Source organism: Chrysoperla carnea, chromosome 1 (genome assembly GCF_905475395.1).
Source record: "Chrysoperla carnea chromosome 1, inChrCarn1.1, whole genome shotgun sequence".
In the NCBI taxonomy this organism is placed as follows: domain Eukaryota; kingdom Metazoa; phylum Arthropoda; class Insecta; order Neuroptera; family Chrysopidae; genus Chrysoperla; species Chrysoperla carnea.
The window spans coordinates 132,629,143-132,648,082 of NC_058337.1; the positions used below are offsets into that span (position 1 = coordinate 132,629,143).

Sequence of the window (18,940 nt, forward strand, 5' to 3'; positions counted from 1 at the left end):
TCAAAAACACCATGTCGCCCCCACCGTTCTCCCCTAAATGTTATGATAGAAATTATGAATTGAAAAGGGTAGTTTTACTACATTTACTATACGAATAGTAACTTATAAAGTAGAGAGAGTGTTAGCTTATGTAATCTGTGTTTAGAGAGAGGGTCTTTTTCAATAAGATTTACAAGATGTTTTTTTATCGTCTTCAAAAAATAATTACTTCAGTCTATACAGGAAATGAAAAAATTCGTCACATAATGGTTATATATTCTTAGTGAATTTTCTTTTTATGAAGTGAAAAACAAAAATAGAAAACTTTGTTAAAACTTTTATATAACTAGCGTGTGTCAATGAACGATATTTCAACTATTATTATTTTTACTCATGAAAAATAGACTACTTTACATTTTCGATTTTTTTTTTTGCTAATCAGCACTCGCGCCAAGCGTTCGGTAATCTTTGGTCGTGTGACGAGAGATTTACTAACGCGAGTGAGTAAATGTTCTTTTACTTTGTAAATCATAATCTCTACATAATTTTATATAAAATGATTTTTCAATGCGCTAGCTAATTAAAAATTGTTTGATTATGTATAAATAATATAAATAATTAAATTCATTTTAACTAATTTCATTATATTTCTATTACACAAGTTTTTTTTTTTAATTTACTGAGTATGACTTATATTAAACTAACGAAAGTACACGAGCAGGGCCGGTCTTTGGCAATGCACCTGCGATTTTCTTCTGCTAACTATTGATTTTGAAGATGCATAAAACAGAAAATGGAGCAAAAATATAATATTGAATCCAAAACTTTTTCTTAGTCTCCGGCCTATATTGAAAGACTGGCTTTCTATATAAAATGAATGATAAAACGAAATATCATTCACTTCATGCTTCGCAACTTAGGTGGTAAATCTAGAACGAAAACCGGAAAACTGTATATTTTCATTCATATTTTAAATATTATACATCTCTTTTTTGCATTTCTTTATCCTTGTCTTTCTAAAATTACATAATTTTGCATTATTATTATTACATTTGTTTACACTTTGTGAAATCGAATATTTTTTTGACAAGGTTTAATATCTCTTTTCAATAATAAATAAACAAGTGAAATTTACAAAATTTAAAAAACCCCTGACAAATCGGAAACCTAGACTCGCATTTGAAATATATCTAAGAACACTCTCCATTAAATTGCCTATTACCTCAAGGGTTTTTCCAAACTGAGCCGATTTGGAAGATCTTCGCCAATTTTTAGTTTTTTCGGGTACGGAACCCTAAATTCACACTTGAAACATAGCTAAGAACATTATTAATTAAATTACCTTTCAAAAAAAATCGTTTTTAGGCGCTACGCTGCCACAGACAGACAAGTAGACAGACACACATAGCGGTCAAACTTATAAAGCTCTTTTTTTTGATTCGAGGGTAAAAAATCGGAAAAATTGCCACTTCAATATTGACTACGTTTTTGATTATATGCGCTTCAAAAACAGAATAATATTTTTCTCCGCCGTGCCTATTCGCTCCGTGCGTGAGTTTCGTTTCCATGGTAACGATACACTACTCTAATTATAGAAATGTATGGATGCATATATAATTGTATGGGTTGCATTTAAGACTTACATTTAAAATTTAATATTCTTGTCTCATAAATTTAAATAAATAATTATGATAATTTATATTTGAAAAAGAATATTTGTTCAATTTAATTTCTTATTTTCACAATTTTTAATGCATTAAGTTTAATTAATTCGTGTTTTTCAATAATTTTAATTTGACATTTCTATTACATTAACATGTAAAAAATTGCAAATTAGTCATAACAGCCCCCTTTAACTCCAAAATTTTTCACTTAAAGCGCTGGCATCGATTTTATTGTCCCTACCATGACTACGCACACAACGAATAGCATGGTACCTATCTTGGTAAAAGGCTGTCTGTATGAATAGTAATTTGAATCAAAGCTATTAAAGATATATATGGAAACCATTTCAATACACAATCTGTACACATACAACTTTTAAACTTTACATAAAACACAAACTATTTAAACGATATGGTTCAGTTCACATTTTCTAGACTTCGAAATATTATAAAGAATATTTTTTGTGTGTACGCTGCTATAATACTATGTTCCAACTTTTATTAACATAATAATAATAATAATGTATATCAGAACAGAAGACGAAGAACAAGTAAAAAAAAACAAAAACTTGTGAATTAAGTTGGTAATAACCTCTTACAAATATGACTCACTTAAGTTATATATTTCTAGAAGCTATACGACAAAAATGGAATGGTTTTGTGTGTGTGTGGGGATGCAAATGTAAAATTTGTAGTATATGTATTTTGTTACTTACACATGTCGCCTTTATTCTTCTTAATCAGATTAGTGTAATAATTTGTTATTTTATAATAATATGATATGTTATGATGTTGTTAGAGGGGCTTTGAATATTCAAATTTATTATTTATTCAATGTGCTTTTTATGTGAGATATGTACACACATAACCCGTTGAAAAGTCAACAATTTGGGTATGCTTACTCATACGAAAACACTAATAAAGTACGAAATTAAAGATGCACAATGCAGATTAACGCAGGTGCTGAAAGAATTTTAGTGAATCCTTTTGTAGCTAAGGACATTGTAAGCGTCGAATTGAAAGCGTAATTCCTCACAAAATAATTATTGATTGGAGTTGGTAAAGTTATTTCTTATTATTTGTTTTTGCATTTTCGTCGGTTCTATTTTTAAAAAAAAGTTGTTATTTTGTACTTTTCAGAGAATTAAGGACATTAACCTTCTTATGTAATTAACAAAATTACGTGTAACAGTCCCCATCTTAAAAAATACTGAAAATATTTTGATGAAATTACGAAACCCATGCAGGGTATGTCCATTTAAACAAGAAATTTTCAAAATCAGTTCATAATTGGTGGAGAAATTGGTAAACATACATAAAAATTGAATGACAGTCAAAAATTCAGTGGGTGAGCCATGAATTAATCCATATTTTTCTGCCCCTAGGAGCGGATTTTTTTTTCAAATTTAAATGTTGCCAACTTTAACAAAAATTATAATCTAAATTGGACAACACTTTTAAAATTTTATGCTAAGCCAGATAGAAAAAAAATTCAACAAAACCACGTCCAAGAGCGATAGTCCACTGACTATGAAAGCGAAACCTTAGTAGAACTCTTGGTCAGTCTTGCATGACCGCAACTGATATTTTCATCGATTGAAGGCTTGAGCTTGAAATGCTACATTTACAAAATACGAAAATAGCAAAAAACTACGAAATTCTCTATATCTTCCTAAAAAACCATACTTTGCTTTTATATAATTTGGCCATTAAAAACAAATCTATGGCCTCTTTAAGATAGTGAGATTGATCGTTATAAAACTTTCAAATATCTTTTTTTGCGATACTTATACACATTTTATATTGTACAAGGAACATTTAACAAGATTATATATACATGATTTCTGTTTTTGAATTTGTGAGATATGAGAGAATTATTATTTTTGGCTCAATGGAAATTTCCCCTAGATATATATGGTGTTCTGTTTTTTTGTTTTCCTTATTCTGATTATGCCATAATTCTTAACAGAAAAAATTGTCTTAAGATATTTTAGAGATGTAGTAATTTATTGTTCTATTAGTGCCTTGTTGGCGCGTCACTATAAAAAACAAAAACTTTTGTTTTTGTTCAATGTTTTATGTTCAATGAATAATTTTAAGAAATAATTAACATATTATTTTTTTTAGTTTCTCTTTGTGTATAGAGTTTTGATGGTCGTGTTTTATTATAGCTCTGTCTAAAACGTAGAAAATAAAAAATTTTTTGGGCCATAGTTTTTCTGTAAAAAGTAAAAAAATAACGATAATATAATGTAGTTAATAATTATTTTTATTTTTGGAGTCGGTGTCAGCCATGGAAACAACTGTGACAAAATAGTTTGCTACATTAACTTGGCTGACACCGATTTCAAAAATAACAATATTTACAAGCGAAAACAAACGATTGACTGAGTTAATTGTTGAAATACCATGTAGATATAGACAGTGTTGATTACTCTATTACATACTATAAAATTTGCTCATAATTTGCGCTCTCACGGGTAAACAGTGATATTTACTAAAAAATGTTTCAAGCGAAAGTTGTTTATTTTTTTGTAAGAAACATTTTTTATATTTAATCTTTTGTTCTATCTCTAACAGTGTTCAAGATGGGTCCTACGGACCCAAGACCCAATTGACCTATGTGGCTCATTTACGAACTCGACCTCACTTTTTACGTCCTCTGCACGCTATACAAATTGCTGGATATCTCTTTTCGTTTTTAAGTTATCGTGATGACAGACAGACAGACGAGAGACAACAGACAGACGATAGACAGACAGACAACCGGTAATGAACTATTTAGGTGATTTTATGATCACCTTTACCAAAATTTTGTTAATAGCATCAATAGTTTTAAGCGTTACAAACTTGGGACTAAACCTAGTATACTTTGGTATATTTCATATACATGATATAAAAATCACGAAACTCCTATGTATGACTTCTCATAATTTTAGTTCTTTTTTTTTTTTGTCTAAACAGACAGATTTCACTAATATCAAATCGAATTCTCAATTCTACATAAACCTCATTTTTGACATGTTGTCAAAAGTTTAATTTTTTCAAAATTAATATTTCTGAGCAGAGACAAACTTTTCAATTAGATTAAATTTTATAAAGCACAGAGAAAGGGATATAAAAATAATTAGATTTAAAATGTATTGTAAATTTCATTAGATAAGATTCATTGAATCTGGTTGTCTGGTTGTAAAGTGATATTATTCATGGTTGGTTTGATTCAAATGAACCCTACATTAGTATGTTCTACGTTTTTTTCACCCTCTTTTTTCATTGATTAAATTCAAAGCGTTTACAAAACGTGTATGCTTGTATCTATCTATTGAATAATATTGATACAAATTGTTTTCAATTTTTTGTGCGTGTGGCAGAGATTGATAAAATGTTTGGTCAATTGACTAAATTTAATCAAAATAATTTTTTTTATCTGTATGTTTTGCAAATTACATGCGATTTATAGTTCAATAACGATGAAATGTTTGACAAATTATTTCCTGGATAACTGAATAAGTCTGTCAAGACGATTGTAGACGCATTAATTTTCCAATTTCAATGTCTTATAAGAATGCTACACTGTAAAAAAAAGTACTTGTTGTAAGAAAAAATGATAAGAAGGTATTTTCTTGGTTTTCGAAATTTTTGAGTAGTCAAATACTTTTTTCTTGAATTAAGTATTGGGATCGTTGACTCAAGAGATATTTACTTGTTATAAGAACATCAACAGCCAAGTATAAACGCTCTTACTTCAATCCAGTCACTTTTTTACCTGAGTAGGTTTTGATAATTATCATTATAATTTAAAAATATAAAAAAATGTGTCGTAGGATACCCGGAAGGAACTATGTTCTTTAAAGCCATAATTTATGTATTTTTATGGTTATTATTATTATGGTCGTCGTAGGGCAATTTTTACACTTCATCCGCCGAAAGCGCGATAAGGAACATAGTTCCAAAAAGTTATATGGGGAAGCTCATTTTCTTGCTTCTATCCTTAACAAGGGCTGGTAGTATTGTAAACTGATTTGGAATATCTATCGAAAAATCAATTGCATATTTCGGGCTTAGACATTTAATTGGCCATTTGTAGACCCGACAGCTTTGAGTACTGTAAAATAACATGCCATTTGATGGCGAGTTCCGTATGAATCGTCTATTTGAATAGTTCTCTACGGACAGCCATTGTGGATGGATGACAGAACAGTATAATGCTAATAGTAGTTATGAAAATATTGTAAAAACATTGGTTGTGATTATTTTTTGAAATCAAGTTTTTAATTTGATTTTATTAGGAAAAATTAATTTAACTTTGTATTGATTTGATTAAAATATATCAAAGTTTTCAAAGAATTCACCTGGTGATGTTTTATTGAATCGAATCTACGGGAGCAAGAACGTTACAACATATTTTCTGTAACTTTGCATATGAAACTGACATATCCATTTTACTAATATTACTTATTCTGAATAAGGGTATTAAATTAATTGCCATAAGTCCTTTATTCTTATTGGTATCAGTTTTGATATTAACACTGAGCCCTCATTTTTTGTTTAGTCGGGAAAAAAATAAAAATAAACCTAAGGTCGCCATGGATCATTAGTTCGGCTCCCAAATTATGATAATGCAAAAGTAGTAGACATATAGGTACACTACAAAGAAAATAAAGGATAACTAATAACGGACTCTTTTTAAAATTTTATACCTTTTTCTATAAAATAAAATGGAAATAAATATATTTTTGTGGTTTTCCAAATTAAATTATTTATAATTTTGTTTATAAATTATATAATTTTATTGTTTTGTTACAGATCCACCCGAAATAAGTGTTGAAAGATCATGGGTACATTCTGGTGAAGGTTTTGAAGGCCATTTAGTGTGTATTGTATATGGTGATCCACCACCAGAGGTAAGTTCCTTTTTTTTTTACAGACAATAACATTTTAACAAACATTACAAAATTAAATTATGTAATGATGTATTATGTTTTAAGCACGTGACAGCACGTGTGGTTGTATTGTTTTTTAATATTAAGTTTACAATAAAGGGATGAGTTTATTTAATTTGTTTGTGTGTGATGAGGGGCTAAAAAATTAATTAAATTACTTATACTTTGATGTTATACTAAATATAATAAGGGTTTTATATTATTGGCATTTGAATATGTCAAAAACGTGTATGCAACTTTTCATTTGGAAGCTATGAAAAATCATGGGAAATTATCTGCGAAAGAAAGTTATACAATTGGGGTATTCATTTTTTTCATGCTTTAAAAAGTTTTTCTCTTATAGTGCTAAAAGAAAATAATGGTTTTCTATACAATAGGTAAATAATATTAAATAAGAAATGATATATGTTTCGACATCGTAGCTCCTGATGAACCATTTTTAACTTTTGTTTCATTGAGTGGTTATTTGATCAAGAATGATCTCAGCTGTGTTTCAAGATCATCACCCTATTATAGTTATTATGAAGTACGGAACCCTTAGTTGTCCTGTTCTTAGCTTGAAACATAACAAAGAACACTCACGATCAAATAATCTTTCAAACCAAAACAAAAATCAATATCGGTTCACCTTTCTTGCACGTTGCCACCGAAAAACACAGAAACACATACACGTTAAACTTATAACACCCCTTTTTGTTAGTCGGGCGGTGATTAAAAAAGTCAAAACGTAGAACCTCGGAAAATAAATCAGCTGAAAATTTACCATACTTTCATTTTTAACACCCATAGAAAGGTCACATAAAATCGCTCAACAAGGATTTTCAAATCCTTATTGCAGATTATGTTTGCTAAAAATGTGTGCAACTTTGATCATTTTTAGATATTTTTATACCACATATAACATATTTGTGTAAGAAAATTGCATATATTAAAAACCTGTAACTTTATATTGAGCAAAAGCTTATTCCAGAATTGAATAAAATTTGGATAACGATTTAATTTTTTTAAACAACTTTGCAACCGACTACATTAATTATTTTTAGATAGCCCTAACGTTTATGAAAAATAGGCGACTTAGCCCAAAAATCGGTTGTTAAAAAAGCAACTGAAACATTAATTGTAAAGAACTACCAAGATACCCTTCCGGAACGAGTCGGCATGACAATTAGAAACATAATAATCTGAAGTCGTTTACATGGAATAATATTTGACTTTCAAGACTGAGTTTCGAATAAATAAGCAAAGGTCTGTCAAATGCTTTACAAATGTTTGTTTCTGATGGTTACTGTATGAAGACGACCATGCACAAACTATTTCAGAATGTGTATTTCTACCTCGAAAATTTTGTACCGGCGGTTTAATTATTATTACACCTACTATGTACTAAGGTACAAATGCCAGATAAATTTATTGACTATCTGTCAATAATTCATAATAAAAAGCAAAAAATAAATCTTTTAAAATTCGACAATAAAAAAGTTTCATTATTTGCATAGAAAGTTGAATAGTTCAATAACAAATTAAAGAAAAAAACTTTCAATCAAATTAAAAGCTGATCTATTGAATGTTTAAAAAACAGCAAAGGTTGGAATAATCCTTCGTGCCTAATTTTGATCATACGTTGGAATTTTTAAATAAAAAATTTACATAATGATATTAGGTTTTTGAATTAATATGTCAGCCCCATAATGTTTTTTGTTTGTGAATTTTTTTCGTCAGGTCAGGTACATTATTTTTATCGAATTTGTTTGATTAAACATCATAAAGCAGTTTTATCAAAATATATTTTTAACACCAAAAATATTGCAAATATTGAAAATTATTAATTTGTATTATTAGTTTCTAAATTAATTTCCAATTTACATAGGCCAATCAAATTAAACATTGAACCTTGCATCAAATCAGACATTTTTGTTTTTTTGATATGTCGTTTGCAATGTTTTTCGCAAAATTATCACTCCCTGCTGTCAAGTGTTGCCAACTCAAAGATGGGAACCTTTAAAAAAACATCTTTTACATTTAAGGTGGAATTTTTGTTGACTTCGAGTTGAGATATAGTTATTGAAATAAATACCTCGATACTCGAAATAAAATTCTATAAATATAATAAAATTTTATTTCGAGTATCGTGGTATTTATTTCAATAAATATCTTTTACATTGATGTGTGGGTGCTACTCCTTACATTATTATAATAGTCCAGGAGCCACCAATCCTGAAAGCTTCGTGATCACGGATTCTAATATTTTTAATAAAAAATAAAAGTTAACGTTTACACGAACAAGATTTGCTTTCGGCAGTTTGTAAGCACGCATACCAAGATAATTATAAATGTGACATTAAAACGCGTGAATTAAAAAAAAAACAAAAGGTTTCCGTGATAATGGATAAATTTTACCCCTTATCACACCATTCAAATAGATATGCGTGACCTTTCCGGCTAAAAATCATTGGTCGGCCAGATTTTTTCTTGTTGAACTTAAATTTACACAAAATTCTATATAAGATTGATCAAAATCCGTGATGACGGAAAAAATTATGGAAATTTAATAATAAATAATTTAATTAAAATATTTCCGGCCAATCAAATCCACGCCGACCAAGCAAATCTTGTTCGTGTAAACGTTAACTTTTATTTTTTATTAAAAATATTAGAATCCGTGTCACGGAGCTTTCAGGATTGGTGGCTCCTCGCCCATAATGTTAGTCTAGTAGAAGATATCCCGAACTTGGTGTATTTGATTTGTGTCTACCTTCAATATACACTAAATTCACAGCAATAAATTAGGGTAGAATATTTATGTAAGTTGTCCCATATGATGTTTCGCCTCTCTAAACACATTTAATTTAGTTAGTCTCTGCTAGGTATATTTGTATTATTGTTGACAAAATATAATTTTATTAAAAAAGAAAAAAAAAGGAGTTATTATTCCTTTGAGTTTTTCCAATGTCTGCATAGAATATGGTAGCTTTCATACATATAATATGATCGATAGTCATGGATATACAGAGTGTGCTTAGTGCCAAGCAACTTTGAAATATTTCGGGAAATTTTCCTTTTAAGAATGCTTTTTTCTTTTCTGCTCTTTTTTTCAAATCAGACACAGGTGAAGTGAAATCGTTGAAAATAAGAAATCACATCAATTTTTTCAAATTATCCTTTTACCATCTTAAACTACATGAAAATCATTTAAAAAGCTGAGTCGTGAAAAAGTTTTCTTTTGGAGATATTTTTATCGAAGGTACTTACAAAAAGAGATAATTCTGGTTCTCAAAATGGTAGTTGTATCAAGGTAGTAAATCTGGCAAAGTTGCAAAGTACACTCTCATATATTGCTCCTCTGTGCACACGCAATCGTATTCAGCACATGGCCACAGCACAGAATTAAATTGTACAGCGTTAGCGTGCAATAAATTTCTCGATTAGACTAAGTATTCATCACGATACACTCTTTGTTGAAGTGCAAACTTTCTTTGGCACGTTAAACATTTTTTTGGGTGAACAAAAATCTCGTGTCCTGGCGTGTTTTTAACTCGTCCTTAACGGATGGACCTATTTTGATGAAATATTTGTGTGTTTTCAAGTGGATGCGAGGATGGTTTAGATTCGTAATTCGATCTATTTCGAAATGCTAATAAGGGTTCCGCAACTTTAAAACTAATGAAATAAGTGGTGGAAGCGTATATCTATATATATATAGGAGACTTTCTATAGATCTATATAGATAGTCACTCATCACGATATCTCTGGAACTATAAGACCTAGAGACTTGAAATTTGGCGGGAATATTCCTTTTGCCAAGTAGAGGTCAGCGGATTTTACGAAATTCCACCCACAAGAGGGGTTGCGGGGGTGTTCATGAATAAAAAATTCATATTTTTAAATTATGGCTTTTAATAGTTCAAAACTTGGTCAGAATGTTTTAAATTACATTTAGAAATTTTTTTAACCTTCGGAGGGTAGAAATGTGTAGCGAGAAAGTGGGAAGGAAATATCGAATATTTACAAATATACCTAAGTGGGGTATCAAATAAAAGAGCATGACGTGTACATTACAAAACTGTTATCCAACGCAAGGAAATGTGGAGGGAGGGGTGCAAGTGGGGATGTTGCCCAGAAAAGCGGGTACATTTTACGCCACGCAAAGCGGGCGGGAAACAGCTAGTAAATAATATATTACAATACATCTTACTATTCAAATGTATTTATTTGCGCTTCGACTATATTTATCTAGAATAATTGTGAACACCTATTTGAATAGTATTGAAGTATTATTTATTATTATTCAAGTGTTTTGAATCGGTAATTATTACAGCTATATGCGAGCGAGCAAACTCCATTACCGCAGGCCAGGGCAAAGTCCAGTTATTTCTAAGTTATAAGTTTTCACTTCCGTCGACAGTCCCTATGACTAACTATCTTTTTTTTTAGCTTCTGCATCATTAATTTGTTTATTTACTTATAGCTGTATTCTTATTGTTGTTTTTAGTTGAATTAAATTTGAAAAATTGATGGGATTTCGATTAACAGCTATTTCAAAATCGCACAACTCTTACTTTTCTATCTATGACTCACCTTGTCATTTGCGATATATAGACTTAACGTTCATCCTGTATATAATATTACTACAAATATTCCCTTTTCATTTGTGTGTTCATAAAGCGTAAATATGTTTTTACATGTTTGTACGCCATAAAATAAACATTACAGTCGTCGGTACACCATGTATGTATGTATGCATGTATGTATGTACTTTCATTATTAAAATAGTTATGTCAATTAAATCACATAACTTCTATTGCCACTACAACAAAATTGCATGGGGTCCAAAATGTGATTATATTATTTTCTGCTGTATTATTAACTCCCAAAAATGATGCCAATATATTTGTCAAATAACTTAAATTGTAGGAAAAAAATTTCTATTCTATTCGAATAGACTAATTATACAGAATTAAGTTTTGACCTACATAAAAAATGAGCAATTAAACGAACTCAAAATAGAGGTGCTATACGTCAGCCTGTGGCATCGTAGCGCCTAAACGGGTGGAAGGTAATTTAATGAAAAGTGTTCTTAGCTAAGTTTCAAATGCGAGATTAGATTACTGAACCCGAAAAACTAAAAAATTGGCGATAATCTTCAAAATCGGTTCAGTTTGGATAAGGTTTTTAAAAAAAAGCAATGTAATCAAGAGTGTTCTTAGATCTGTTTCCCAAAATTTTGGCGGGGGCTTTTTAAATTTTGTTAATATAACGTGGTAAGTCAATTCAGTCAATTCCACGTAGATGCCTTAGTCTCGACGTAGATATTTTTATCGGTGAGGCTCGAAGATATTGACCATCTCCCGCAGCTTTCTTAATTGAATTAAATATACATCTAGTCGGTTCCACTCTTACGTTGCTTCAATATTATTTTAATTTATCACATTTAGGGGCAATGCTAGGGTATCCTCTGCAACCTTGTGTATTGATTAATGGAAAAACGACTCATATTTCTGGAATTTATAAACTTTCCTATTTATTGTCAAATTTACGAACGAAGCATGACACAAAAATCGTATGATTTTGATTATTTTCTTCTAATACTTAATATAGATTATATTTCCAAAATCATGATAAATATTTTTATTGTAGGTATAATGGAAGTTCAAAAAAAAGTTTATTTTCAAGTTCAATCATAATTTAATAAATTAGTTTTCTACACTTTACGTTTAAAACGTATATTTTTTTTAACGCTTGATTTGTTTAACATATAGTCTAGCAATTTGTATATTGAGGATTAATGGAGCATATGATTGATTAATTGTCAATACAAAATGTATTGAAACATTTATTTCTCCATGTTTAACCAAATTATATTAGATATCGAACTACATAAAATGACAATTCACAACATCCACAGGGCGAAAATTAACGGTAATTTAAAAAGTGAATTTATGATAATATATCTACTTAAGCAAAATATTCTTTGTACTGAGTTTTCCAGCTTAGAGATATCCATATCGTCCTTTTTAAAATAAAAATCCACATCGTCGATAAAAAACTTCATCCTCACAAAAAAATCAATACACATCCGTAATTTATTTAACACTTCGTGATTAATTTATAATATTGGTTATTTTTTGTTCCAAGGAAATCAAAATTTAATTTTTATTTTTTTCTAAATATTTTTCAAATAAAAGGAAACTTTTGTTGACTAAAACTTAATCATAAAATTTTATAGAAATTAAAATTTATGTAGAAATAAATATACTTAAATAATCTGATTTTAAATCATAAAAGCACATTATCGTTTTATTATATTAAAATTAAAAGTCGTAATATTTAATCTCTATATCACATGACCAAAAACACGAACCGCCATGATGTGACACCATATAGGCAAAAATAATATGTATAAACTACTAATTTGTTATGGCTTTCAGAGTAATTTTAGGTTATGTTACCATTAATTTCATTTGTAAAGATAATAATTACATAGACGATTGTTGTGTTTACCAATATTACGACACCACAATGAATAGCAGCGTTTTTGCGAGAATCAAAAAGTTTTAAAATTGATTTACTTGGCAAAAAGCATAAAATTTTGTAAACAAAAACAAGTCTAATGATGGTGTTAATATTTGGAAATTTTGTGGATAAAATCTTAATTCAAAATCCCTGTTTTCGAAATATCAGATCGTAGAGATTGAAAATGTAAGTGTGCTGAGATTGTAAAGTGTGATAAACAGGCAAGAATGCGTCTTATTAAAAACGTGATTATAAATAGACTAAAGCTTATCTTTATAATGTAAACAAAAAATAAGTTACCTAACCCATAGTTTATTTTAGAAAATAAAGTCAACATATCTACTGTAAACAAAAACAAAAATAAATTTATAAATATGATATGAAGATGAATAAACAGATATTATGTCCTTTTTTTATTCAAGATATTATTTTCTCTAAAAAAAATTATCCATAAATTTGACGCAAACATCAGCAATAGAAATCTAAATATAAATCCAAAACTGTGTTTATTTATTATTATTGTAAAACATATACCTTCTCTGAAAAAATACATATAGCTTTAGTTAGAAATCTAAATTCAAAATCAAACTTTATTTAGTTAAACATATAATAAGCAAACATTAAAACAATAAACTGCTTAGTTTTTTTAGAATAATATGTTTATTCTTAGAATACAAAGTGATTTGTCATCTTCGAAACTTACATATCTACATTAACTCAGAATAATAAATAGATTTTAAAAACTAAACAAGTGAAAACAAACAATTGACTGAGTTAATTGTTGAAATACCATGTATAGACAGTGTTGATGCGCAATCGTATAGACAGTGTTGATGCGCAATCGTTTGTTTTTTTGACGTCACGTAAATAACAAAAGATATTCACTTTTAAATACACAACACACACACAACTGATATTCCTATATTAATACATACTATAAAATTTGCACCTATTTAACGCCCTCGTGGGTAAACAGTGATGTTTACAAAAAAATGTTCAAACAAAAGTTGTTTTATTTTTGATAAGGAACATTTTTTACTTTTAAACTTTTGTTCTATCTCTAACGGTTTACAAGATGGGTCCTACGGACCCAAGACACAATTGACCTATGATGCTCATTTACGAACTTGACCTCACTTTTTACGTCCTGAGTACGCTGTAAAAATTTCAGTTCGATATCTTTTTTCGTTTTTGAGTTATCGTGTCCACAGACGGACGGACAACCGGAAATGGATTAATTAGGTGATTCTATGAACACCTATACCAAAATTTTTTTCGTAGCATCAATATTTTTAAGCGTTACAAACTTGGGACTAAACTTAATATACTATGTATATTTCATATATACATGGTATAAAAACATGCTTGTTGCTTGTTCTAAGTATATATGTATAGTATGGTTATCGTTAGTAAAATAAATATATATAACTGATAATGTCCATGCATGGGTATGATGTTAGAGAGCTACATACATATAGGTGAAGCTAATAAAAGCATGTTAAAAATAGGTCGGTATTTGGATACCAACCTCACTCACATCAACTGTTGGGCTTGACCAGAAATGGTGTTTTAAAGAATTCAAATAATGCGTGATGTGAGTGATTTCAGGATCAGAATCATCACATTTGAAAATGATGGATAAGTTATTTGGAATACAAACATATTTTTTCATAGGTTAAACCAAGTAATGACTTGAGATAGCTTTTTATCCAAAGAAATATTGTGTAAATCATGATTATAAGAACTATAAAATATTCTTTGTGATTAAATCATTAACATAACATTCTGTAACGGCGAAATTTTTGCACCAAACTAATGAATCAACCTGTATAGTTTGCGAAAAAAAGTGAAATATATAGCATTGTTTTGTATCAAAATAGTTTTCGTGTATTATATTAAGTAAACAATACAATCTAAAATAGAAATGTAAATTAAAAATATTATTTGAAAACATACAGGGAGGAATCACGGGTTAAAAGCTTGAAAAATACATTATTGTAGCCATAAACAAAGGACTTTAGTATCACCATAAAGTTCATACAACTATACTTGTCAACAACCTAGCAATCAAACGTATTTTAGACCTTTTAAATCTTTGGCGTCATTGAAAAGCTTTAAAATCTCACGCTAAATTGTTAAGTAGTTGTGGTTAAATCAAAGGAGTCACAGTGACTTGGACAGAATAGGATTGGATGATGGACATCTTAATATTGTAATTAGGTTTCTGTTTCGGAATGGCTCAAAAATTACTTCAATTTTGACTTTTTGGAGATAGATCCGATTTCTAGAGCACTGTTATATTTAATGAATGAGGTCTTTGAACCTGGAGCATCAAAAAAACAGAAAGTTTAAGCACTACAAATGACAAAAAATTTAAAATAAGAATCTATTTTGAGAAGGAAACATAATCGTCATCTGGCTTTCCTACGTTTAAAAAATTTCTGATCAAGGAAAGCATAAAAGCCATTAGGACCACAGAAAAGGTCATTTGATCCGCGAATGATCTTGCTTTAGAGTAGCATACTTTTCGATCTATTATCCATTTATCCACAACAGAAACTATGCAATTTTTCCTCATCTAAATTAATAGTTGAAAGTTATTCCGTACTTCAACCAAAGGTATGTGAACAGATAACTGGCAGTAAAAAATCGAAACATAATCAGTACAAATAGTCATTAAACTAAAATTACTTCTATTAATCGTCATTCCCTTTTTCCGAAAAATATATTCGAAGAAAAGAAAAACCATATTTACGATAATAGTTTTTATATCCTAACAATAAATTACCTTATTTTGAATTGCTTGTCACAAAATTAATTCTCTCACGTATACACCAAATAGATCCTTGTGGACAAATATACCAAAAAAATATTATCCAAGGAGAATACTTTAGGTATATAGGCATACTTTTTGCTTCATACATAATTGAAATACATAACTTAATTTTTTTTATTACAATTCGAATTGCTTATAATATGCAACGTTACGTTGTGTCTGATCCTCAAACGACCTCTATATACAATTAATAATTTGACCTTTTCTATTTTTCTAATCGTATTACCTATTTCTTTGTTTACCGTCTCTTACATTTCTCAAACCATCCCTATAACTTTTTGAAGGTCACCTTTATTTTTCTAATCGATTTTTAAATTCATTGTTTGCCATTTAACGTTTCTCTGACCACCTCTACAATTTTCCGATTTCCACTATTAAAATTCCCCTTCCCTAGGTTATTCCCTATCAAGAGAGTTCTATTCTGCCACGGATGAAGGTAAAACATATTTCAATTTTCATTTGAATGGAGATCATTCTGTTAACAATTTGTTAACCGGCTTCAAACAAAAAAGGAGTAAGTTATCAATTCGACTGTATATTTTTTATTTTTTAATTTTTTTTTATTTTTATGTTTGTTACCTCAGAACTTTTGACTGGGTGAACCGATTTTTATAATTCTTTAACTATTTGAAAACTGGTATTTCCCGTGTGGTCCCATTTCATTTTGGTCCAGTTCTGACAGCGACATCTATGAAAAAACCATAAAAGTCTTAAATTTGCAGCAAGTATGCACGACAAGAGGACGAATAACTCAATAACACGCCAACCGATTTCGTTGATTCTTTTTTTAATGACGAATTAGTTAGTGTACTTCAGATTCACTAAAAATCACAAAATAAAAAAACTTTTAACAAAAAGGAAACCGACTTCAAAAGAAAAACTTTTTCAAAATAAATGAATATGCACTAAAAAGTAAAAAATAACGATAATATAATGTGGTTAAAATTATTGTTATTTTTGGAGTCGGTTTCAGCCAAGGAAACAACTCTGACAGAACATTTTGCTACATTAGCTTGGCTGACACCGGCTCCAAAAATAACAAAAATTTTAACTACATTATATTATCGTCATTTTTTACTTTTTAGTGCATATTAATATGTTTTGGAAAAGTTTTTCTTTTGAAGTCGGTTTCCTTTTTGTTAAAAGTTTTTTTATTTATTTGTATATGTAAACGCCCTTGATATTCAAGAAAACGTATGCTTACCACGCAAATCACTCTCAAATTTTTCTTCAAATAAACACGGAAATAATATTAAGTTAAAAAGGTAAAAAAAGACGCATTCTTGCCTGCAGTCACTACGGTTCAAACATGGTGGTTCATGTGAATGCGACTCTTTTGGTTCCCAATGTCAATTTCCTTTTTTGAAGTGAAAACTTTTTGAAGTGCGTGGGAAAATCTTAGAATGGGGAAAAAGAACTTAGCTTCGTGACGGTCGAAACTAAACTCTGAAAGTCGATCTGAATTCAACCTCCGTTGGATAATGGCCATAATTCTGATGTCGAATTGGCCAACGACCAAATTTGAAAGTGTAATTAAAATTGTTTAAAAAACAAAGAAGTTAAAAGCAATCAAGGATTGCATTCCAAGGTTGCCCATCTCCTTTTAGTAAAACAAAGTTTTATATGTAATCTCTATGCCGATACCCATATGATGTCACTTAGTGCAATAAATAAGCCGGAAAATGTGGAAAAGTGGTGGAACAGCTCCGATTTCAAAAATTTTTTGTGTACGTATTCCTTAGACCTCTAGGAACATTCAGCCGCACTAACCTTGGCATTGGAAAAAAAACTGAGAAAGTTAGGGTAGTTTTCCCATCCCCAAAACTCTCTAAATAGTAGCAGTGAAAACAAATCAATATTTTAACTCAAAAATCGTCTTCCGAGGGTTTTTGAGGTCGTTGATCATGAATTCAAGGTTAAAAAGCAACTGAATATGGTTTCAACCCCATTAAAATTACCCTTAAAGTGATAGAGACAAAAACTTTATTAAATACAAAATTTTGCCTCAGAAATCGTGTCTCGTGGAGTTTTTAGGTAAGGTGTTCAAAAATTTAAGGTCAAAAAGCAATTGAGGATTGTTTCAACCCCATCAAAAGTACCCTTAGAAGTGTCAATGATAAAAAAAAATTGAAAATTCTGAATTTCACCTCAGAAATTGTCTCTCTCTGGTTTTAGAAGTCATTGATAATGAATTTGAGGGCAAGAAGCAACTGAATGTAGTCCCAAGCCACCCCTAAAGGCCATCCCTAGAAGTGACAGAGAAAAAATTTAAAATTGTTCCCCGAATATCGTCTTTCGGGGGGTTTTTGGGGCCGCTGATCGCGAATCCAAGGTCAAGAAGTAACTTGGATGGTTGCAACCCCATTAATTACTACCCCTAGAAATGTCAATGATAAATAAATTTTGAAAATACTGAATTTCACCACAGAAATTGCCTCTCTGCGGTTTTAAGAGTCGCTGATCATGAATTTGAGGTCAAAAAGTAACTGAATGTCACAGCATCCTTATTAAAACCTCCCCTAGAAGTGACAGAGATAAAATTTTAAATTTGAATTCTCTCCTCGAATATCGACTTTCGGGTAATTTTGGGGGCGCTGATTACGAATCCAAGGTCAAAAAGTAGCTGAAGAGGGTTGCAACCCCAAAAAACTACCCCCAGATGTGAAAATGTTAAACATTTAAAAAAATTTAAAATTTCGCCTTGAAAAGCGTCTCTTGAGGGTTTTCGGGGTCGCTGATCACGAATCCGGGGTATAATTAGAAAAATTTCAACGTCCAATATGATTTGCGTGAGATTTTTTGATTCAATGTAGTGTTTTGATTCAACGGCCCCGAAAACCAGCAAGACACGATTTTCGAGATGAAATTTAGAATTTTCTAAAATAAATTCATTGTCGCTTCTAGGGTTGGTCTCAATGAAGTTGCAACCCTCTTCAATTACTTTTTATCCCCGAATTCGTGATCAGCGACGCCAAAAATCCCTCAAAAAACGATAACCGAAGAGAAAT

At 30.0% G+C, this 18,940-nt stretch overlaps 1 protein-coding gene across 2 annotated transcripts in view; it reads left to right on the forward strand.

The window, feature by feature from the left end:
• The window catches only part of LOC123305921 (lachesin-like), a 539,350-nt gene that overhangs the window by 487,236 nt on the left and 33,174 nt on the right, over positions 1-18,940 (forward strand). For both annotated transcript variants that reach the window (XM_044887758.1, XM_044887759.1), the window contains exon 6: positions 6,450-6,547. In XM_044887758.1, coding sequence (XP_044743693.1) covers positions 6,450-6,547 — 98 coding nt within the window. The remainder of the gene's footprint in view (positions 1-6,449; positions 6,548-18,940) is intronic.